The following is a 24,285-nucleotide window of genomic DNA, read 5'->3' as shown; positions in this document are numbered from 1 at the left end:
CAAAAGCTTTACTGAAATCCAGATAAACTATGTCCACAGCGTTCCCCTGATACAGCAAGGTAGAACTTTCTCGAAAAAAGAGATGTTGGGTCTGACGTGACTTGTTCTTGAGAAATCTTGGTCTTGAGTCTTAGAAATCACAGTTCTCTGTTCCAGCTGTTCTAGGACCAACTGATGATTGTTCCAAAATTTTGCCAGCTACAGATGTCAAGCTGACAGGTCATTAGTCACCCGGATCCTCCTTTTTCCCTTTCTTGAAGATGGGGACAACATTCTCCTGCCTCAAATTGTCTGGGACCTCACCTGTTCTCCAAGAAGTGTCAAAAATAATGGGCCGAGGTTCAGAGATTACATATGCAAGTTCTTTTAGTACCCTTGGATGCAATTCATTGGCCAGAAGACGTTATTTCATTTAATGAAAATAGGTGTTTATGGACTGCCTCCACAGTGATCCTAGGCCACCATTCCCATCCCCCCCCCGTTCTGATATGTTTTTGCCACATTGATTACTATTTCCCTCACAAGAGAAGATTGAGGAGAATTAGGAATTATGCAGTTCAGCCCTCTCTTCATCATGTTATAATTTCACTTTCTTGTCCTCACAGTGGTCCTACAGAGTCCCTACTCTTTTTCTTACTTGAAATATAACCTGTATTTCTTCACAAGTATAAAGATTCTTAACATATATTGCTACACCTCCCCCCTTCTTTACTTGTCTGTCCCTTTTGAATAAATTGTGCTCCTCAGGTCCTGCAAAATGGAGTTCTTCCGCCAGGTCTTTGGTTAAGGCCAGGAGAGTGAGGAAGATCACATGCCCCCCCTCCCAGAGCTGTTGTTAGCACTTGGGTTGTTGCCAGCTAGACCCCCTCTCCCTGCTCAATAGTGGGTGTATCAGTCTTTTGGAGATAGAGTTATTTATCGTCTTGTTTGCTGTATTGTGTTGGTATGTCCTTTTAATGGGGGTTTAATGCGTTTTTTAATTAGGACTTTGTGACCCGCCGCAAGCCCTTGTATGGGAGTGATGATTTTGATGATGATGTTATCCGTTCAGTCGTGTCTGACCCTCTGCAATTCTATAGGAAAGTCTTCACCATGTGCCCCTGTCTCTGACTGCTTCTTTTAGTTGGTTCATGGTCATCCCGGTATTTGCTTTGATCGTGTCGAGTCAACAGATCCTTTGGGGACCACGTTTTGTTTTGCTGCTGACCATGCTGAGCACTAATGATTTTTCTAGTGAGTTTTATCGCATGTGTCCAAAGTGAGCTTTAGCTGTAATATCTTCCCTTCTAATGACATAGTTGGTTTGCTCCTCTCTGAAACTATCTTGTTGGTAACGTTGGCTGTCCATGGTATTCGTAGCATTCATCTCGAACACCATAATTCGAAAGCATCTATTCTCCTGTCTTCCTTCTTCACAGTCCAGCTTTCGCATCCATAGGCTGTTGAAGGGAAGACAATGGCGCTGACTAGCAAGAGTGGCGGGATATAAATCACATAAATAAATAAATAAAAATAAAATTAATTCTAGCATTCTAATTGAGAGTAGTATCCCACCAAGTATCTGTGATTCCTATTAGATCATAGTCCCCTTCCACTATCAGGACTACTAGTTCCTCCTGCTTGTTTCCTATACTCGGAGCATTAGTGTAGAGACATTGTAATCCATCCTTTGTGTGCCCCATGGTTTTGGTTTTTTAACTTCCTTGTAAGTTAGTAGTTCCCTGCTTATGTGCCGTTCCCTATAAATTTGCAATCTTATCATCTTCAGTTCTTGCCATCACACCAAGTTCTGAATTTACATCTCATTCCCCCTTTGGATTTAGTTTAAAGCCCTCTTTACCACATGTGCAAGGGTTCTCCCCAAAATACTTTCCCCATCCCTTGTGAGGTGCACACCATCTTTTGATAGTAGCCCCTCATATTGACATCGTAGACCATGATCCAGAAATCCAAACCTTTCTTAATGACACCTGTGACGTAGCCAGTCATCTACTTGCATGATCTTTCTCTCTTCCTAAGCCACCGTCACTTACAGGAAGAACTGATGAAAACACAACCTGTGCTCCCAGGTCCTTTACATTTCCCCCCAGATCCACAAAATCTTTCTTAGTATGTTCCATGCTGTGCTGGGCAGTATCATTTGTTCCTACATGGATGAGAAGGAAGGGGTGATGATCTGTGGGCTTGACGATCCTGTCCAGCCATTCTGTGACATCATTGACATTTGCACCAGGTAGGCAGCAGACCTCTTGAGATGAGTCTGGTCTACACACTTCGGCCTCTATGCCTCTCAGCAGGTAATCCCCAGTTACCATTACCCGTTTCTTTGTATCCTTGGGAGCAGACCCTGTGGGGGCCTGTGAAGTGTTTCCTGGGTTTCGTGGTGACTGTGGGAGAGAAGACCTAGAATTCTCACCTGTGGGGGCCTGTGACTTATTTCCTGGTCTTTGTGTGGGCTTTGGGAGCTCATGCTCCTTTGTTCCTTAATCTACATTTTCAGGTTGGAACCGATTGCTGAGCATTAATGGGGCCGACCTTGTCCTTATTCTTCTATTCCTATGTGTAACAGCCTTCCATTCATTGCCCTCCTGTATTAGGTGCTCCTGCATTTGTTTTGGTAGCTTTCCTTCCTCTTGCACTTGCTCTCTCAAGAGTGCTTCATGAGTTCTGTCCAAGAACTCTTCACCCTCTTTTATATATTACAGTGTATTCAAGCATTCCTATAATCCCTATAGCTTTTCCTCCAGCAAAGTCACTAACTAACATTTGCTGCATGTATAAAAGCTGTCACCCTGAGGTAAGAAGACAAACATGCCACAGATTATACATGTCACTTCCTCAGCTTTTTCAGATGTCATGCCACTTTGATCCATACCAAATGTTTCTCAATCAGTCCTGCACTTCACTGAATCCTTCACTTGATCCTCCAGCAAAGAGCCAACAGCCCTTAGCTCTTGTCCTTTGGCTCCTTACAGATTCTTCTGGCATGACCCAGAACTCTGGCAAGCAAGAGCCTTTTATAGCACAAAGGCCCATTCAGCAGAGGGTGGAGCTAGCAGTCAGCTCCTGAGATGCCACTTCCCTCTTCTCCCAGCTCCAGGTGCTGCTGCCTCTGGAAAGCAAGAGCCTTTTATAGCACATGGGTCCACTTAGCAGATGGTGGAGCCTCAGTTGTCTCCTGAGCCAGCTCCTGAGATGCCACTTCCTCCTTCTCCCAGTTCAAAGTGCAATTTGTTGCTGTGCCCAACCATTAGGCCGGCCACACCCTCGGATTTGATCTTTGGTGCTGGGATAGAGGTGGATCTGGAAGCAGCGTCAGCTGTACCATGGTCAGACCACAATGCCCTGCAGTCCTGGCTCAGGATACCACCCCTTCCCTATTTGGGTGAGGGGCTCATTTTAGTCCACCTGCAGGGACTTATTGATCCAATTGGCTTCCAGAATGCTCTGCGGGAGTCATGCCTCCTGGTGACACATTGACGGCACTGGTGAAGGACTGGGAGTCCTGACTGACAGCAGCCATAGACGATATCTTCTTTAAGAAAGAAGGCTCTAAACCTTGAACTTGCCCTTATTTCCAACACGAGTATTCCAGTGCAGGAGGAAGGGGAGTTAAAACCACATTTTCTTAGTGCCACAGGCTCAACCACTGCTATTTACAACCATAAATCTTATCATGGTTTCCAGTAATAGAACTCCAGCATCATGAACTGTTTGCTTTTAGGAAAGTGATCTTACAGTCAAGGTAAATATGTTGTTTACCTCAGTAAAAATAGCATTTACATGGTTAACATTTAGGTATATAAGCAAGTATCCAAAGTGACTACATAGGTAGTGTTTACCATTTCATTCATAAAAGGCAGTTAAGTTTGAAAATTTTACCATGTTGCCTTAGTGTTTACTTTCAATCCATTTTCCCATTGCCATTCTATCTTGTTCCATGACATTCCAATCCACATTTGTGAAGTTATCATTTCTCTCAACCACGACTATAAAGGAATATATAAAATATTACAGAGGTGAAAAATGGCTTCTTCAAATATAGCGAAAACTGGAGAACACCCTGTCCTCTTCCTCCCCAGTTGTATGTTGAGGCTCACTTTCCTTATAAAGTTAGGTCCACCTATCTTCCACCCTCTCAGATATTCTTGCCAAAAACAGAAATGGAAGCAGTAAGCTAATTCATGTCCTATACATGTAAGACTTTTATCTTTTTTCAAATCACCCAGTATACTCTCCTCTACAAATAAAAGTTGAAATGTCACCCCCCCCCAAAAAAAAACCACCCTTGCCATGAAATATACATATTAAGTATTCACATTTTTTTAATCCAACCTTTTCATCAGCACTATCCAGGTGAAGTAGATGCGTGTCTCTAAAACGTTTACACAACTCCACAGCTTCCTTCCATTTTACTTTTCTAGTTTTTTCTATCAAGTAGCAATTTCCTTTCCAGAACCACCAACCAACACCAAAGGGACATTTTAAACTATATAAACCTGGTATCATCAAAAAAGAAAACAAAGCAGAAAATGAACATTTCTTTCAAATGTTGTGACAGCTACAGCTGCCCTAATCTTCCGAAGCAGCTCTATGCATGGTCTGGAAAAACTCCCAAAAAAGAATGCTTCAAAAGGCCACAAAGGACAAAAAGAAAGAAAGAAAGAAAGAAAGAAAGAAAGAAAGAAAGAAAGAAAGAAAGAAAGAAAGAAAGAAAGAAAGAAAGAAAGAAAGAAAGAAAGAAAGAAAGAAAGAAAGAAAGAAAGAAAGAAAGAAAGAAGACCCATCCTTATAAAATTAAACAATAGTAAAGAACGTTTTTAAACAATATCCTTTCTTGAGTTTACTTTCAGTTTATTTCATTCCAAGGACATCAGCCAGATAAAATCCATTTTCTATTGTCTTTTCCTCAGTGGTAAGTCCTATATTATAACAGTCACAATTAATATATCATTTTTAATTTTGTTAGATGTAAAATAAACTAATTCATTCATGCTCATACCATACCTCTCTTGTCACTGAGGAAAAGATAATAGAAAACGGATTTTATCTGGAAAACCGTTCTGGCTGATGTCCTTGGAATGAAAAAACTGAAAGTAAACTCAAGAAAGGACATTGTTTTAAAACATTCTTTATTGTTTAGTGCTATAAGGATAGGTCTTTTCTTCTTTGTTTGAGTTATATGAGACCATCCTGTGTTTTTCTTATGGACAAAAAAAACAATCCAAGAAGAAGGCCTCTGAGCATGCTTTGTTGGTTCCTGTCCTGTTTAATAGGTAACTGTCTATGTTGAAATCTTGACCTATAGCCTAAGGTGCAGGAACTCCTAAAATCCTTTTGCTCTTTTTTTGTAAATAAATCTATGTGCCCTCCTTCCATAGGTTCCTGTGTTGTTGCTCCAAATTACATGGTCTCTTGGAATGCATCTGCCCTTTTAATTTTTAGGATGCCTCTCTTAAGTATCAAGGGGACAGTATTTAGCACTTGAATGTTATCAGCCCAAACCATGATGGCCCTGTCAAAAATTGAGAGCATGCCAGGGCTCAGATTGTCAGAGACAGGATTCCCTAGGACCAGCTCATTGTTATTTTTATTACTATTTTCATTGAATTCTTACCCATGTAGGCCACATCCCTAGTCAAAACCTGCTTCTGAATGTAAGACTACTATTGGCACATCTAGCAGAGAAACTTGAGGTCTTGCATGTTTCCTGCTGGAAAGGTGAAAAACGTTTTTCCCATGTCTGCAAGGAGCCACTGCATGGACTACAAATTCTGCCTTTAGAATGAAATCAGGCAATGTGTATGGTTGCTTAAAATCTCTAGTATCTAATCTGGTTATGCCTTCTGCAAGCCAAGCAGATGTGATTCCACTGAGCCACCAGCCTTCCCTCCTAAGAGAAGGAAAATGCACTTTAAAAAAACCCCTGGAAATGTTCTGGCTGTAAAAGCCTAGAAGAATATTTCCCTACGATGGGCCTCGGAAAATTTTCTGACCCTTCACCTTCCTACATAGATCCTATGGTTAAAAGGAGCTCCTCTACCTCCTGCCCCAAGCTTGGGGCATGGGTGGCGAGGGAGGAGAGGAACACCTTTTTTGACTAGCTCTCAGTCTCCTGATGTTGCTGGTGCTAGCATGCTTATAGGGAAGATCAGCCACAGCCACCACTTGGCCAGGTACTTCTAGCTACAGAAGGGTCCACATAATTCCTGGTTTAATATGCACAGGGCTGGAGGAGGCCCAGACTAGACTAAAGGCCTGCATCCTCCGGGTGCAGGCAAATTCTGAGCAGCCAACCTGTAGGAATTTTCCTAAACTGCTGAACTCACCAGGAAAGGCCTCAGAAAGTCTTGAGAAAAAGAGAATTGCTCTGCTGTGCTGTTGCCCCTCCTTGGAATGACTCCTTTTTTGTTAGATCCAGAGCCATAGATCATCTTCCATTTCAGGAAGTAGAAGTAATCAGAGAAGCTGTTCCAGATATCCAATTGGATCAGCAGGGTTACTGAAACTGAAGGATCAGTCTTGCTCTGAGCCAATACAGTCTACACAAATTTGCATAGCCCTGTCTGGAGCAAGATGAGATGTGGCCTAACCAGTTTGGATGACTTCCCACACTGAAGGAGAATGGACATTTTACTTGTCTTGATTCATTATGTGATTTTCCTTTAAAATTCTCAAGTATTTGTTACTCAGATCCAAAAGCTTTTGTCTCCTTAAAAGCATTATTAAGACTATATATATTATTATGTATAACAATTACATCAATACTTTCAAATAACTGATTTTATTTAAGCAAAAAACAAGCAAAAAAATTATAGCAGGCAGAAACTCACTCACCCAAGTCACATGCACCTATACCTTGAGGTGCAGTGCACACTACTGAACCTTCACACATTCCAGTTATAGGATGGCAGGGCTTGTCCCAGTAGCAGCGTGGGCACTCTTTTTCACATTCCATACCATAATACCCATAATCGCATGCTAAAATTAATAATAGTAATCAATTATATAGTGTTTCGCAGGGATCAAAATAGTTTGCAGACATTATCTTATCTTTAAACAGCCCTACACTATACATATAGTTTTATCCTGACAAGTGGGTGCTTTGGAATCATGGAGGTGAAAATGTTCTGCCCTCTCTCTTTCCCTGACATTTCCTTTGTCATGTGTTGTTCAGGTCCCCACCAGACCGCTACTCTGTTTGTTGTCTTATTTAAATGTCCTTGGACTGCCACAAAGAGAAAGACAGGGAAGACATGACCCAATTCTGCAAGTAGTTGGGCTATCTCTAAGCCAACTCCATTATGGGATCACTAGCAGAAATGCCACTACCAATCAGAGAGGAGCTGGAGCCTAAGCAATGTAAATATGACTATCAGCCTCAAGATAAATAATGAAATTTTACAAGAATGATAAATGATTTAGTGTGGCAAACTCCAGGCTGGAAGATTCCTGGAGACTTATGGTTGAAAGGCAGGGTTTGTGGAAGGGGAGGGGACTTTAGCCAGAGAATAACCCATACTCCAAAGGAGCCATTTTCTCCTGGGAAATTAATATTTGTTGTCTGGAGTTTAGTTATTATTCTAGGAGATCTCCAGGCACCACCTGGAGGTTAGCCACCTGATCCAGACCACAAAATTGGCCAATTTGGTTGGATGGACGCAATGATATCATATTTCTGGTGAGCCCTCTCTCCAAACTCTAACCCTCTCTAGTCACCACCTTCAGAACTCTAGGAAATTTCCAAAGTAGAGTTGGTTGCCCTAAATACAGGAAAGTAGTTACAAACAGCTCAGCTTTGAGCCATCTCAGCCATTCAGCTCATTGACCAAGTAAATCAGTGAACAGCAGATATTCTGATCCCTGCATCAATGACCCCTGCTGCCTCAGAGGCAAAAACCATGAGCAAGCCTGGGTTTCATGGCCTGGACTCGGCTTGCTTTCCCTGCAGCGGTTAAAAGTAATTTTTTAAAAATCTTTGAGGGCCCAATTTAACTCAAGACCATGGTGTAGTAGGAAGGGTTCCTGTGCTCCACTTTCTTGGGCCAAAACCAGCCTGGGAAAAGTGATTTGCTCTGTGTTAAACTGCACATTGTGTGACTTCAAGGAAAGTGAGCTGGGATCAGGGTGGCAAGTTTCTTCAGTTGCCCCGACAACACAGTCTTTGACTTGGTGCAAAAGATGTGTTTATTGGAACTGAGGTACAATAGCACACACACAGCATATAACCATTTTCCTCACACCCTCTCCTTTGAGAACCAGAGAAATATGGGAGTTCTGGAAAGGGAACTGACTAGGCAGATAACAAGGTGCTAACGGCTGCAGTACAGCATTCCGGGGAAACAAATGGGGGGGGGGGGAGGTGTGAAAGGGAGAAGGAAGGGAAGGAAGCGAAGGAAAATGGGTGCAATAAGCACTCCACATCTATATATCAAACTAGATCTACACATGAAACAGAACCAAAACAAATGGCAGAAGCATAGCATTCTGACATCCTGCCCCTCCCAATTTATCCTCTCTCCACCAAGGCGTTGAGTTTCAGAGGGTATGCAGAGTGAAAATATCAAACCAACTTTGAGGCCTGCATGTGAGAAGCATCCACTGACTTCCAATCCCACACAGGGAATTCTTTCCAGGCAACTAGGTATTGGAGCTTTCCCTGATACATTCTAGAGTCCAAGATCTTGTTGACTTTGTAGCAAGTATTTCATCTACATAGATAGAAGCAGGAGGATCGAGGATCGCATGCCATTCATCTGGGTCCGGAGCATGGCAGAGCATGCAGCAGTGGAAAACAGGATGAACATTTTTGTAAGTCTTAGAGAGTGTAAGTTCAATAGTGACATCATTTATCATATGTTAAACTGTAAACAGGCTGACAAATTTAAGCCCTGGTTTTCAGGATGGTTGCTGGGAGTGAAGGTGTTTCATGGAAAAATAGGCTTTGTTCCCCACATGTCACAGGATATCCAGGAGGCGTTTCTTGTTGGCTCAGAGTTTGTAGTCAGCCTTCGCAGTCTCCAAGACCGACACTATAGCTGGCCAGACACTTTGGATGCGAGTTTCAGGTTGGAGAGGGGCTTGGACCAAGAGTTCAGTCAAGGCTGCTGACAAGTTGTAAGAGCCATCTTTAGAGTGGCTGCCTCCTTCCCCCAAATTGCCCAGTTTTGCTTGGTTTGTCACTAGAATCAACTTGGATCACAAAAGGTTCAGCCAGCTTTGCATGGTGGAGAACGGACTCTGTAGTAAACAAACACTTTAATTCCTCGAAACTGTGCTGACAGTTGGCAGTCCATTGCAATCATGCCCCATGTTTCTTAGCTCCCCTCTTTTGTTTTCCACAAGTCTGTGAAATTCGCCAAAAAGTTGCAGTAAAAGTTTGTGAAGCCTAAGAAACTTTGCAACTGCCAGCAGGTGTGGAGAGGAGCCAAGCCCATCATATTGTGCACTTTGGCAGGGTCCACGCTTAACTCTTGCAGAAATACTCAGTAACTGAAAAAGTCCAGGCACTCTTTGTGAAACTCACACATAGACAGTTTAGGTTAGAGGTTATTGTCCCACTAGGTGTACATGTCGTTCACCCGTTTGCAAATAAATTAAAACATTATCAAGATAAACCAGGACCCCATGGGACAGCAGGTCATGGAGCATCTCATTGATAAGGTTCACTGTGCCTGAACAGCATTACAAGGTATTCAAACTGACCCAATGTGGTGTTAGACGCTATCAGGTATTTTTTGCTGCTCTTTGATTTGTACTCTATGGGTTGCGGCCCGTTGCCAAGGGGTGGGGGGAGACGCGACCTGGGCCCCCGCACATGCACAGCAGCCCCCATGCACGCGCATACCCACAGCGCATGTGTGTTTGTGCTCGGCAGGGGCGCACACATGCGCACACATGGCAGTTTCACACGTGCATGGGGCTGCTGTGCATGCGCGTTTGTGCTCCTGGTGGGGGCGGGGATGCGCATGCGCGGTGGCTCTGTGCATGCACGAATTGCCACACGTGTGTTTGCGCCCCCGTTGGGCATGCACGTTTGCGCTGTGGGTGGGCCAGCGGCTGAGCTCCCTCCTTCCCCCCCGCAGCAAGAAGCTTGCCGGGCCACAAGCTAATTGTCCACTTCAGCAGCCGATTTGCTCGTGGCCTGGCGAGCTTCTTGCAGGGGGGGGGGCTGGAAAGGGAGCCATGGCCCGCTGCCGAAGCTCTCACGGGGGTTGGGGACCGCTGCTCCCTCTGGTCCAATCTGGAGGGTTTCATCCTCAAGCCCAACTACCCCAGGAGATTTTTTATGGCAATGGGTACATGTTGGAGGTAGAGATGGCATTGAGATCCTGATAATCAGTATACAGTGTCAGGGTGCTGTCTTTCTTCTTGGCAAATAGCTCCAGCACCACCATGCTTAAAGTGGCTAGCCGAATAAAACTCCTAGAAAGATTTTGATCTAGGAACTTCCACAGCTCCTCCATCTCTTTTGGACGCATGGAATAAATTTTGGGCTTTGGCAGCGGCTTGCCTGGTTTTAACTCAGTGGCACAATCAGTCTTGCAGTGAGGAGAAAGCTTGTCACACTTGTTCTCTTCGAATACCACATTTAGGTCTCTATACCCAGCAGGACATCTAACTCCTCTGAGCTGACTTATGCTGCTCTCTGTTTCTACCCACAGGGTGGTCTGGGTCCTTAGTGCAGGTGAGCAACCCCTGGTGATAAGTTTTGCCCCCTTCTTGGAGGGGCATTCAGTGAGGAAGTGGCCAGTTCCTCTGCTCTTGAGGTACAAGCTCTGCTCCTAGTGTTGGAAGTGTTCAGTCTCCTCCATGGTTGGAGGGTGGCGGGGTTCGTTATGCCGGACTGCCCCAGTGTGCCTCTCAGCCATCTCACCAACATGGCAGGCCTCCACCACCTCGACCACTCAGAAACAGGTCTCCATATCTCTGGCTAGGCATACGCATGAGGCCTCCATTTCTCTGGCTAGGCATATCCAATGTGAGGCCTCCACCATGTTCTCCTCGAAGTTGATGTTGGAACTTGAGTCACCTTCTACAGACACATTGGCCGAGGAGCACAAGCCCAAATTTTAGGAGTTCCAACAATCTGTCAAGTTTCTTCAGTTGCCCACAGAACACAGTCTTTGACTTGATGCAAAAGATGCATTTATTCTAAAGCAAGAAAGTGAACCCAACAAGTACCTTGCCAGAACTAGGGTACAATAGGGAAAGCACAGCATATAACCACTTCCCTCGAACCTCCTCTCGCCGCGTCAGGCCGCCGCCCGAGGGAGCTCCCGGCAGTCGCGCGAAGCGCGGTTACCGGGGGCTTCCTGCCCGTCAAGCCGCCCTTCAAGCCGCCGCCCGCCAAGCCGCCCTGCCCGTCAAGCCGCCGCCCGAGGGAGTCCCTGCCAGCGGCGCGCAGGCCGGCTGGCGGGGGCTCCCTGCCCGTCAAGCTGCCCTTCAAGCCGCCGCCCGTCAAGCCGCCGCCCGAGGGAGTCCCTGCCAGCGGCGCGCAGGCCGGCTGGCGGGGGCTCCCTGCTTGGCGGTCTGACGCGGCGAGAGGCGCGAAGCGCCTCTCGCCGCGTCAGACCGCCGGACAGGGAGCCCCCGCCAGCCGGCCTGCACGCCGCTGGCAGGGATTCCCCTTTAAAAATCTTCGGAAGACCCCAACCTTTGGCGTCTTCGGAACACCCCGACGGATTCAAAGATGGCCGCCAACGGCCCACAGAGCACCCGAGGATGCCTCGCTGCCTCCGCCCGCCCTCTCTAAGGTGAGTTTCCTTGCCCCGCGCTGCCCTGTCCCTCCCTATCCCCTAGATTCTAGCGCCCATTGTATTTTCGTTACAATGGGCTCTTTTACTAGTAATAAATAATAAAATTATTAAAAAAAAGAAAATAAAATGTCATATTTAAGTTAGTAAGTTTGCTAGGGAAGTTTTTAAAAAATTTTTAAAAGTGCACAGCCTAGCTACACAAGGAAAAAGGAAAGTACGGCTGGAAATGTATTCATTTGGAGACAGTATGTGTGTCATTTGAGGTGAAAGGAGGAAGCAGAGCTAACTCCACGGCAGAAAAAGATCCATTCCTTTTTGCAGATCTAATAATGCCTCACAGAAAGAAACTAGTTGCTCAAAACAAGCTGCCCAAAATTTGAAATCTTCAGCAAGCCATAGAAATAATAATTCTCAAATATATAGTACACATTTAGAAAACAAAATATTTAAAATGTCATCATGCTAGATGCTGCTACTGAAGCATATTTTAAACAGAGGAAAGCTTCAGGACAGAAACAATAAAGGCTATGACAATTACCAGATTTTAAAAATGTTACACTTGGGCCAAAGCCTCCACCAACTAAGGCTGCATCATGTATTTTGTAATATCCATATTGCCACAATACAAAGCCAATGCAATCAGACTGGTCCTTAATACATTCCTCTTTTGCTGTATGGTAAGTAGAATTGTTTGCCGAAGCTGATGTCTCTGAAATGATTACTGAATCCCAAAAACCTGTATATATATCAAGGTCTGAAAGAAAGGAGGGGAGAGGATTCATTGGAGTGCATTTAAATTTAACTTTTAATATAAGGGACTAATATCAGGACTCTACAACTTTCAACATATATCAAGCAACTAAAAGCTACTAATCATATACTGAGGGCCCACCAGGTTTCAACAATTGCTTATTGTGTGCTCTTACAATATATATACAATACCAGCTGCAACATACAACTGGAGAGGAATGTTCATTTTGCATATTTGACTAACAATTTAAAGATCCATGTCCAAGTATGATTCTTAAAAACATAAAAATGTAAGCTTACGAAATAAAGCCAAGTTTTTGACATTTTTACCACACTGCTTACCCTGCTGCCAACAATATACACAAAAATCTTCTGAAAGATTTTAGCTATAGTTTCATCAGATAATAAAAGGCAATATATTCCAACTAATTTTTACTTTTAAAAAATAGTATTTCATGTCAACTTCTGGTACTTTACAATCAGTTCAGAAAAAGATTGTCATTGTAATCACATTTCCTATATTATTTTATTTTATCATATATCAGATTTCCCTTGATGACCCCATCATGCAGTTCAAAAAACTCACACAATAAAACTGCCCAGAGTTAAGGGAGACATTTCTGCAAATGTGTCAGAAATCCCGGATTTGCGGAAGAATCCAAAACTAAAATATAATAATCCATTACTTATTTACTTCATTTATACCCTGCATTTCATAACAAAGGGGTCCCAAAATAGTTTATATTGTTCTCCACTGTTCCATTTTATCTTTACAACAACCCTGTTAGGTAGGAACCAAGAAGAAGAAGATGATTTTGTTTTTATATCCCATTTTTCTCTCCCAGGAGTCTCAAAGTGGCTTCCAATTGGGACTAGGAGATCCCTAATATTACTGTGTAAGAACACAACTACCAGGGCTGTGATAAGCCCAAAGTCATGCAGCTGGTTGCATGTGGACGAGTGGAAAATCAAACCCCACTTGCCAGATTAGAAGCCACCACTCTTAACCTATATACCAAGCTCACCAAGCAAGATTTTATGGCAGAGTAGGAATTCAAACCTGGATCCTAGTCTGGCATTGTAATTACTAACCGAGCCCTACTAGGGCCCTCCCCGGCATACCTTGGAGGGCCCATATCCAGCTGGTACTGAGGCAGCTGCATTGGCTGCCATTTCTGGTCCGGATCAAGTTCAAGGTTTTGGTTTTAACCTTTACGGCCATCTGCAGCTTGGGCCCTACCTATCTGAGGTAGCGTACTTATGTCACTTGCAGGGCTCTTCGCTCTGCAGGTACCAATCTGTTACAGGTCCCTGGCCCCAGAGAAATATGCCTGGTCTTGACCTGAGCCAGGTTTTTTTGGCCCTGGCCCCAACATGGTGGAATGAGCTCCTGGGAGAGCTGAGAGCCCTGACGGAGCTATCAATGTTCTACAAGGCCTGTAAGACAGAGCTCTTCCGCTAGGTTTTTGGTTGAGGCTGGGTTCTTAAGATCACTGGATCCCCCTCAGGCTCTACTAGATCATCAAGCGGATCCCCTGGTGGTTGTTTGTTGAGGGGAGAAGGGAATTTTCACTAACTTAATGTTTTATTGGGGTGTTGATTTTAGGGGAGATGGTTTTATATTGGGGGTATGACTTTTTTGGAACCTGCCTTGAGCTTTGGAGTAAGGCAGGCTATAAATTGAATGATTGATTGATAGATAGATAGATAGATAGATAGATAGATAGAGAGATAGAGAGAGAGAGAGAGAGAGAGAGAGAGAGAGAGAGAGAGAGAGAGAGAGAGAGAGAGAGAGAGAGAGAGAACCCCCTTACACTATCACTGAATCCCTGTACCTCTGTTACAGCATTCTGTAGCAACAGGAGGGAGGGAAGCGACAATACTTTATTTACAGTCATTTCAACAAGTACAATAAATGCTGGGATGAGGGAGGAAAGCAGCACTCACAAGTAAATAAAATCATAAATAATTCTGTGGCCAGCAAACCTTCCTTCTCTGCTGTATGCTCCAGCTGGAAGCATAATCTGTAAACCGCTGGAAACGGTATAAATAATTGGTTAAGGCCTAAGTGGGAGAAAGGAGCAGGGCCAGTCCAGGATAGCAGAAGGCGATGATTGGCCCCTCACCCGGACTGACAAGAATTCCATCCACCAGCACAGCCAGGGGCCATCTGGAGACATCGCTGCAAGTCTGCTCCTGACCACCGCAGGTAGAGGAGGTCAGTAGGGCTGCCGAGGGGGACGAGAACAGAGGCTTGGACAGGCTGCATCAGCCCTTTTCACCCCAAGGCTGTCCTAACTGTGATGTCCAACTGCAAATGGCCTCAGAACCCTGACAGAGCTGGCAGGAGGCTGCAGAGTGCTCCCCCCCTCTCCCTTCAGGCCTGCTGCGAAGGAGCCTCTGACAGGCCCTGACTGAGGGGAGGGAGGCCTTTCCAAGAGCAACGCAGGGGAGCCTGAGGGCCTTCCTTCTGAGGGGGGGGGACTATCCCCTTCTGCCAAACAGTTGGCTGACAGGGAGGCCACAGAAAAGCCCCTTCTCACTTAAAATACTGCTCTGGCCGGGGGTTATACACAGCCAAGCCATGTGTCTTTCTTCTTTACAACTCTGCAGATTTGAGGCCACTGCACAGCGTTATTCTGTAGACGAAACTGGATGCTGTTGAGGAGGTTCTTTTGTCTCCTGTTTCATCTGCACAGCAACCCTGTGCTGTAGGCCTCAAGTCTTTCAATTCAACAACAACCTGTGTGAGAGGCCTTGAATGTTTCTTCTCTACCACAACCCTGTCCAAAGTAGCCCTTTCTGCCTGGGGGGTCTGATCTTTATACTATGAAGATGAGATGTAATTCCAGGATCTCTCCAAGCCCCACCTGGAGGTTGGCTACCCCTGGGTGGGAAATATTCCTGGAGTTTTGGAGGTGGGACTTCAAAATCGTACAATGCCTCAGAGACCAGCCTTCAAGGAGGCCGTGGGTGTGCTTTTGGGCTTGGGGGGAAGGCCATGCCGCTTCCAGGGGGCCCCAAAAGCACATCTAGTGCCTGTTGTATTTACAAGTACAACGGGCTTGGTCCCTAGTTATTAATGTTTACCATGTTATTGTCATGACTGGATGTTTTGGACATATGAAGAACCATCAATGAAACAGGAAACATCTGGAATTCCTGTCATGTTCTTCAAGTATCTGCAAGTTTAAGAATATTGTCAAGTTTTTGAAAATCTAATATGCAGCAATTGCAAATTTGGAAAAGTCAGTGAAGCTATGTACTGTAAGCTGGGCATGGTGTTGTCGGACACTGTGCCAGAAAAAGAAAAAGTTGTTTTGCATTGATTTACACCTATCACTTTAAATCACTGTATGGAATTTGACTGTAACATATAAATTGATGGCTTTTTGATATATAACTTTGTACTGATACTGTCAGCATTTATCAGTATTTTATTGGCCTTGCATACATATAGGATTTTTGTTTTTGTTTTTTGTCAGTGTACCATTGTTGAGACTGGGATTCTCTAGTTGGACTTGTAATGACCCTGTTTTATTCTTGGATATTGTGGTTTGTCACTGGTTTTATTAGGTCAGAAATGGAGTCTCTTCCTTTGCTTCAGTTGTTAAGGGTGGATTCTCTGGTTAGAAATTGCTACATTGATTATAGTTCTGTTGATATTATCTAATTTGACATTGGTTCTGTTAGGCTTGTTGGTTCTACTGCATTGGGAGGCTTTTCCCAGTGGTTGCTTGCTCTTGTGTGTTTGTCTATGATTTGAAGAAAGCACAGAATTTTTTCTCTATAGGAAATCATAGTGAATGGATGGGGGCACCTTGTTTAGAGACCCATAGAATTGGACCCTTTGATACAATTTACTTGATATTTGGAGGGGAATTAATGGACAGGCATCACTAACCACTGCAATGTTGTCATTCACTTAAAATCCTGCACCTCAGAAATATTTCCCACAGGGAATAATGGCTCCAAGTAATTTCAGAATCATCCCCCCAACCCCCCCCCCCCCACCACACAAATCAGGATTTTGAACTGGTATTGAATACCCAGTTAATTTGGAATGCTGATAAGTATGTTCTCCTTGAAATCTGGATTAAAAAAAATACAGTTTTTTTTCTGGGACATATCTTTAACTCCATTCCAAAAGAGAAAAAATCAGCCCTGCTGCTAGGGCAACTCATCCTGAAAATTTTAGCAGTTCTAAGGCCCATTTAACTTTCCCAGACCCATTCAATAAGCAACTTATACATGACATTTCAAGGCAGCAAGCTCCAAACCTCGTTCTGCTGGTTTCTTGCACACCCAGTTTTTCATGTAATAACACGCAGTTGCCTCCATTATACCTTCAGGTGACAAATCAACACATCTTCTCCACCTGTGCCTCCATGGGAGATCAAGACTATCAAGTAAAAAACAGTCAATCAGAAAAAAATAACTTTCATCTGTGTGTGTATTATGTATGTAACTTATAAATTTGTTTCGTTTTAGTAGGAGGTTTCGTTTTAATAGGAGAAAAACTATGGGACCCATCAATGGCTTCAAGGAAAAATTAGATTTTTATATGAGCTTAAAAAGAAGTGAGAGAGGTATTTGAGGAGACATTTCTTGGCATAAGGAGCAGCAACAGGAGGGAGCTGGAGGGGGGAAAGATATTTGGATAGCTGAGGTAGTAGAGCTAAAGGATCCAAGGTCTCAGACAGGGATGTATTGAGATATGAAAGTGGAGTATTTTTTAGTGTTTACTTAAGGAGGATGAACCCTCTTTATAATAAGTCAGCATCTTACAGTAAAGATCGTAAGTCAAGGAACTTATCTATAGCCTTTTAGCCCAAACATAGAAAAGCACTTCCTCCTAGACTATGGAAACAAGTCCACAACAGTAATAAAATTCAACCATATCCACATTCACAAAAAGAGAAAATAGCCAAAAAGAGCCGGTTTGGTGAGGTGGTTAGGAGTGCAGACTTCTAATCTGGCATGCCGGGTTCGATTCTGCACTCCCCCACATGCAACCAGCTGGGTGACTTTGGGCTCACCATGGCACTGATAAAACTGTTCTGACCGAGCAGTGATATCAGGGCTCTCAGCCTCACCCACCTCACAGGGTGTCTGTTGTGGGGAGAGGAAAGGGAAGGCGACTGTAAGCTGCTTTGAGCCTCCTTCGGGTAGGGAAAAGCGGCATATAAGAACCAACTCTTCTTCTTCTTCAAACATGACTAGCTCTGTGAACACAAGGGATATTCCACTTTCTGATCCTCCCCATCCTGGCTGACATAATTCAGACGCAAAGTAGGGTGCAATCTTGGGAAGCTGTAGGAGCTCTACACAAAAACTGGCAATACCAGGAAGTGATAGAAGCCACTTTTAGCATAAAACATGGTCATGCTGTACTTTCACCCTCCCTGACAACTCCTAAGCCCCAAAAGGTAGGAATGGGGGGAGGGTGGTGTCAGAGGCTGAAAGGGAAATTAAAGGAGAAAAAGAGTAGGGAGTTGTCACTGTCCTATGAGGATCTAGCTGGTGATTGAGAAAGACAGTATGGATATGAACATGACTACTCATGATGCAAATATCAAATAAAAGAGCAATGTCAGTACAAAGCTAATACTGCATATTTAATTTCAATTATGCAAATAGGATCTCATAAAGCTTTTGCTGGGTCTCTTGTTCTAAATTTTAATGTAGTTTCTCTCATTAATTATAAAAGGTTGCAATGCTGACCTTTAGGTTAAGGTGTTGTACTAAGACACAGGCTCAAAGCTCCACTTGCCACAAAGGGCACTCAGATCTTGGGCCAGTCATCATTTCTTTAACAGATTTTGTAAGAAAAAGAAGAACTGCCTATGCTACTTTTGGAGAAACAGCTGGATAAAAATGTGTCAGACAGACAAGCAAACATGGACCCTCTTGTTACCAAGAGAAGTTTTCCTAAGAGTCAAATCCCCCTCTCTAGAACTACTGGAGAAAAGAGGGGAGAGTAAGGCTACAAAGAGCAGTTTGTGCTAGACAGACAGCTAAAGAGAGGATTTAAGGAAATATGTCACCAAATCAAGACAACAAATGGTGAGTGATTTTGACAGCATAGTGCTAGAAGGCAATAATCCAACACAGAAAGGAGGCAAAAGTTGAAATATCAAGGTAAGAGATGATCACAGCAGCAATCAACATATCAACCAAGGATAGAGAAAGCAAAGGCCATTTTTTTACAATGTGATAAACAGAGAAGCAATTGGATTTGAGCACCCGATTGAATATGAGGACAACAGTCAGATTTAATGTCTGAGGTCCTGTTCTAGACTAAAGCTCACAGGGTGGACCAGCAAGGGAAACAAATTTTGTCAAGACTAAACAAAACAAGGGAAAGTTGCATGCTATGGTGGCCAGATCACTTGGATTGAATACAGGCAAGCAGGGAATTTATGATATTGTTCCAATGAAGGTTGGAAGATGACTGAAAGATTTACAGAGACCTGTTGAGAGGGGTGTGTTTCAAACAAACCTCTCTGAAACAAACCACTGGAAGTCAAAGAGGATGTGCCTGATGATTGACACAGGTACTTTGATGAGGCTGTGTTTCTACCTTCTGCCTTGGGACTTAATTAATAAATATCCAGCAATTCCACATTTTTACATGTTACCAAAAATCCATACAAATTTAGATAAACCCCAGGCAGACCTATAATTGCACAGACAGGTTCATCATTAGAGCCTCTTTCAAAATTCATTGACTTTTATTTTTAAAAATTGATCCCATTAACACCTGTTATTCTGAAGGATTCTACTCACTTCATTACACTCAGAAAGAATCTTGAAGTAGAATAACATGCTTTATTAGTTACCTGTGATGTTAAGGCATTATATACAAACATCCCTTTGGATGAAGCGAGGGAAGTAGCCAGAAAATACCTAGATCTCAGAGAGATCAAACAACTCCCACACATTTCCTGTTGGACCTTTTAGATAGTGTTTTAGGGAGAAAAAATTCAATTTGCTAAACAATTATATTTACAAGTCCATGGGGTTTTTGTGGGCTCTGCCCTGTTCTCAAAACCTAGCAACATTGTTCATGTATGAGTGGAAAATAAAATGGCTCAGAAATTAATATACAAATCCTTATTTTATGAATATAGCATTATTTTACCTGATTACTAGATTATTTTGTTTTTTTTATTTACAAGGATCCAGAAACACTAGAGGAATTTATCACAGGGGCAAATTCAGTACATGAGACTAAAACTTGAACGTAATTTTAATCTATTTAATATTTAATTTTTGGACATGTAAATATTATTAATAATAATAATAGTAGTAGTAATAATAATATACTATATGTTTCTACTTATCAAAAATCCACACTGTAATACTTTATTAGAATTTAATTGTTATCACCCTAGACAGCTTAAAGAAAATCTGCCAATAGGGCAGTTCTCAAGGCACCACTGCACAAACACCTCTGAAAGGAACTATAACTCAGTTGCTGAGAAACTTAGCGTCTCTTTAAGAGAGCGAAACTATCCCCAGGCAGTAATTACTAGAGCAAAAGAGAGAGCTAGATTGACCAACAGACATGCCTTGTTAACTTACAAAGAATGTGTGCCTCTTAATAAGATGGTTTGTGTATTTGACTTTTCTCATTATTCACACAAAATTAAATATATTATTTCTAGACAACAATAGATCCTAAAGGATTTACATGCAAGTAGGAAAAGGGTATACTTGGCCAGAGACAGAGTTGGATTCAGCTATCTTTTTCACTCAATCTCCCTTTCTTCCCTTACCTGACCCATGTTCCTTTTATTCATGCAGGTCCTAAAATTGCCAGTGTAACTTTTTTTTTGGAAGTCAAAAGGAACCCATTCCTACTTTTTTCTCCAGTTAAAAATGTGGCTGAACCCAACCCATAAAATATGTATTTTACTATAAATGATAGTTTATTATTTGGTGCTTAGAAAACCAGTCTTGTCTTGTGATAATTAATCATGCCTCTGCATCTTTCTCCAACCAGTTGTTCAGTCTTTCTGGGTTGTTTACAATGTGCTGCAGAATGATCCTTGCTGTCCCTTTTTATATGCAATTACACACAGATCTAGTGCTGTTCCTACTATGGTTCAGTCCAGACAACAAAGAAAACTACTCAATAATTATACATTGTTGTTGTTGTTGTTAGGTGCGAAGTCGTGTCCGACCCATCGTGACCCCATGGACAATGATCCTCCAGGCCTTCCTGTCCTCTACCATTCCCCAGAGTCCATTTAAGTTTGCACCAACTGCTTCAGTGACTCCATCCAGCCACCTCATTCTCTGTCGTCCCCTTCTTCTTTTGCCCTCGATCGCTCCCAGGATTAGGCTCTTCTCCACGGAGTCCTTCCTTCTCATGAGGTGGCCAAAGTATTTGAGTTTTAGAATCTGGCCTTCTAAGGAGCAGTCCGGGCTGATCTCCTCTAGGACTGACTGGTTTGTTCGCCTTGCAGTCCAAGGGACTGATGTCTCTGCTTTTTAGGATGCTGTCTAGATTTGCCATAGCTTTCCTCCCCAGGGGCAAGCATCTTTTAATTTCTTTGCTGCAATCCCTATCTGCAGTAATCTTGGAGCCCAGGAAAATAAAATCTGTCACTACCTTCATTTCTTCCCCATCTACATACTCTTATACATACTCTTCCAAAAATCTTGAAGCATTGTCTCCATGTGACCAAGTCCACACACCACTTTGATCTATGTTTTGCAGTCCTATCCATATGGTACCAGTCAATAATGACTTCATCCATTCCTACAATTAAAATAACATTAACATTTTAAAAGATTCAATTCAGGATTTTTCAAGCAATGTTAACTTCCTATACTTCTTACTAACTTTACATTACAAAGCCCACGTAGATGGTCAATATACACATTTTGAGCGCATCCTACTTGAAACTCCTAATTCAGTATGGAACTCTAGATTCTCTTTACAAAGTATCGATTTATTTATTTATTACATTTATATACTGGCCTCTCTTGAGGGTCATGGTGGTTCCAGAAAGGATGCAGAAAATTACAGGTTATTTGTCCTAACATTTCCAGGCATATTAGTAGAATCATAGAGTTAGCAGGGCACATACAGGCCATCTAGTTCAACACCCTGCTCAGTGCAGGATCAGACTAATGCATTCATGATAAGTATCTGTCCAGCTGCTGATAGAAGACCAAAGAATCAGAGGCCTGCTTAATAGCCCTGAATTTCAACAATCTTACTTGTAGTCTAAATTCATGTCCTAACCTGCAGCCATATACCAAGGCATCAGTGAAGATCTCAAAGACATGGGGGACAGTGTACAGGTATCCCTTTCTAGAGACTAGATATGGTATACTGGTAGAGTGTCAGACTATGATCTGCAAGACCCTACCTCAAATCCCTACACTGCCATGGAAGCTTGCATGTTGACTCAATCTCTCTCACAGGGTCCTTTTGGCAGTAAAAAGAGAAACGAGGGAGGAGTGCTCGCCCTCTGACATCACATGACTTTTGGGTAGGAAAGTCAGCCTCCTTTGTGTATGGGAGGAAAACTCCTGGGATCTAAAAACATCATAAAGATGTACTAGCTCTTCTCCACAGCAGGCATGTGAAAGCACAGTCCCATGTGGGACTGCACAGAAGCCACAAAGATGAACTGAGTATTTCCTGCTTCTAGTTAACTATAGTTTGTTACGATATCCCAATAAGGGGACAACACAAATTTATTTACTTAGAATGAATTTCCATTCTCTGGTCTTTCTCTGAACAGAGCTGATAATGCAGATAATTTTTCCTTTTCATACCTAACTTCCATTTGGCTCATTCAGACACCTCTGTGCCCTGACTGGTTGCCACCCTCCACATACCCCAAACAAGAATACAGGAGATCAGTGACTGAGACAAAGAGACAGGACCTTTGTTTATCCATCACAGGCATTCAGCACTGCAAATGTTTGAGCTAAGAGGGAGTCCAGGGATCTATGGTCAGTACCATGTCCTGGCATTCATCTCTTACCCACACTGCAAATCGATGCTTGGGTAGCTGAGCACTGGCAGTGTTTAGACAAGGAGGGAGTCTCTGACTGCCTCACTCTCGGTCTAAATACTGTCTTCACCTAGTGTGTCTCCAAAAAGCCTTCCTTTCTTCTCTCCAGGCAGCAGCAGAATTTCCACACAAATTTCTTGTGTGTTTTTGCTTGTACTTTCTACTGTATAACATCTAATATGCATATGAAAAATTTATATTTCTTCTGAAATGCAATACACACAGCCAACCAAAGTTCTGGAAATATTACCAATTAAGCTAACAAACTGAGATTTCTAGTTTTGTATTTTATGTAATTTTACCTTGATTATAATCCACTCTGAGACTCTGAGGATAGAGAATAAATGAAACAAATCCATTTAACAGAAGGAAAAATCAATTATTTAAAAATCATACCACTTCTTTCTTGTTTTCAATCCATAGTAGTTCAGCAGCCCTAAATCGACTACAGGTAGAATTAGCATCTTTCCAGGATTTTTTAGATTTTTCTGAAATATAGTAACAGTGCCTATTCCAATAGTGCCATTTATCCATATCTGGACATCTCTCACTAACTGCACCTTTAAAAGTAAAGGAACCATTAACCACTCATCCCTAATATTGAAAAAATACTGATATAAATGTACTCTTTGCAATCACACATACTCTATTTTTCAATCACTGACTCAGTTTTGTGAGTTTATTATCTAGTACAGCGGTCCGCAAGCTTCTGCTTGCCGCAGACCGCTGCGGAGTGGTGAGCGGAGAGGGCGGCCCGGGGGCCCGTGCACGTGCGGCAGCCCCAGCGCAAACGTGCATGCGCGGACTGCCACGCACGTGCGTTTGCGCCGCCACCATACCGGCAGCCGCGGCTTCCCCTCCCAGCCCCTCCGGGCCGCAAGCAAATCGGCCGCTAAAGCAGCAAGCTTCTCTTCCCTCCCCTCCCGAAGTGAGAAGCTTGCCAGGCCGCGAGCTAATTGGCCGCTTTGGCGGACGATTTGCTTGCGGCCTGGCAAGCTTCTCGCTTCGGGGGGGGAGGGAAGACGGAGCCACGGCCCGGCACCGGGCCGCAGCCCGCGGGTTGGGGACCACTGATCTAGTATATCGATTGATTTGTCAGTTCCCCTGATTTCATTGGAAAGACGACTTAGAAATATTTTCAATGCATTTGATCTCAGAATGCACAAAGGCTATAAAGTGACTCAGAAAGAGGGAGAATACTAACAAATGCTTACAGGAAAAAAACAGAGTTGCACTTACCTGTAACTATTGTTCATTGAGTGGTTTTCTGTGATTGCCCATGTTCATCTTTGTGGCTTCTGTGCATTCTCACAAGGGATCTGCAGTTTGCAGAACTTGCCATGGAGAGGAGCTAGCAAGCTAATTCAAGAGTTTAGTACTCCCAGGAGTGCTACCCCTTTCCATCTGAGAGAGGGGAGTGACTTTTCCTGCCCAAAGGTCACATGATCTGGGAGGGTTTAGCATTCCTCCCTCAGTTCTCCTCTGTAGCTGCTGTGAAAGGACATCAGGACAGAATGCCTACAGCAGGGACTGCAGGGAGGGATGTGTGAATACACAGAAAGCCACTCGATGAACAACAGTTACAGGTAAGTGCAACAATGTTTTGATCTTTGTGGCTTTTGTGCACTCCCACATGGGAGATTAGCAAAATCACACACTGCGGAGGAGAGTGTGGGCATGATTATCAGAATAATAATTGTAGTACTTCTTTATTCACAGCAGCCTCCTTCTTATCC

General features: G+C 43.3%; 1 protein-coding gene across 2 annotated transcripts in view; it reads right to left on the bottom strand.

Annotated features, from left to right (window-relative positions):
- Nucleotides 1–24,285, bottom strand: part of LOC143832485 (uncharacterized) — a 172,868-nt gene that overhangs the window by 76,122 nt on the left and 72,461 nt on the right. For both annotated transcript variants that reach the window (XM_077326985.1, XM_077326986.1), the window contains 7 exons: nucleotides 22,946–23,109; nucleotides 21,167–21,279; nucleotides 16,790–16,911; nucleotides 12,298–12,513; nucleotides 6,838–6,981; nucleotides 4,336–4,499; nucleotides 3,883–3,989 (listed from right to left, as the gene is read on the bottom strand). In XM_077326985.1, coding sequence (XP_077183100.1) covers nucleotides 3,883–3,989; nucleotides 4,336–4,499; nucleotides 6,838–6,981; nucleotides 12,298–12,513; nucleotides 16,790–16,911; nucleotides 21,167–21,279; nucleotides 22,946–23,109 — 1,030 coding nt within the window. The remainder of the gene's footprint in view (nucleotides 1–3,882; nucleotides 3,990–4,335; nucleotides 4,500–6,837; nucleotides 6,982–12,297; nucleotides 12,514–16,789; nucleotides 16,912–21,166; nucleotides 21,280–22,945; nucleotides 23,110–24,285) is intronic.

This window comes from Paroedura picta, chromosome 3, assembly GCF_049243985.1.
Source record: "Paroedura picta isolate Pp20150507F chromosome 3, Ppicta_v3.0, whole genome shotgun sequence".
Classification (NCBI taxonomy): domain Eukaryota; kingdom Metazoa; phylum Chordata; class Lepidosauria; order Squamata; family Gekkonidae; genus Paroedura; species Paroedura picta.
Note: the sequence above shows the minus strand (reverse complement) of the source record. Positions and strands in the feature narration are given on the sequence as shown.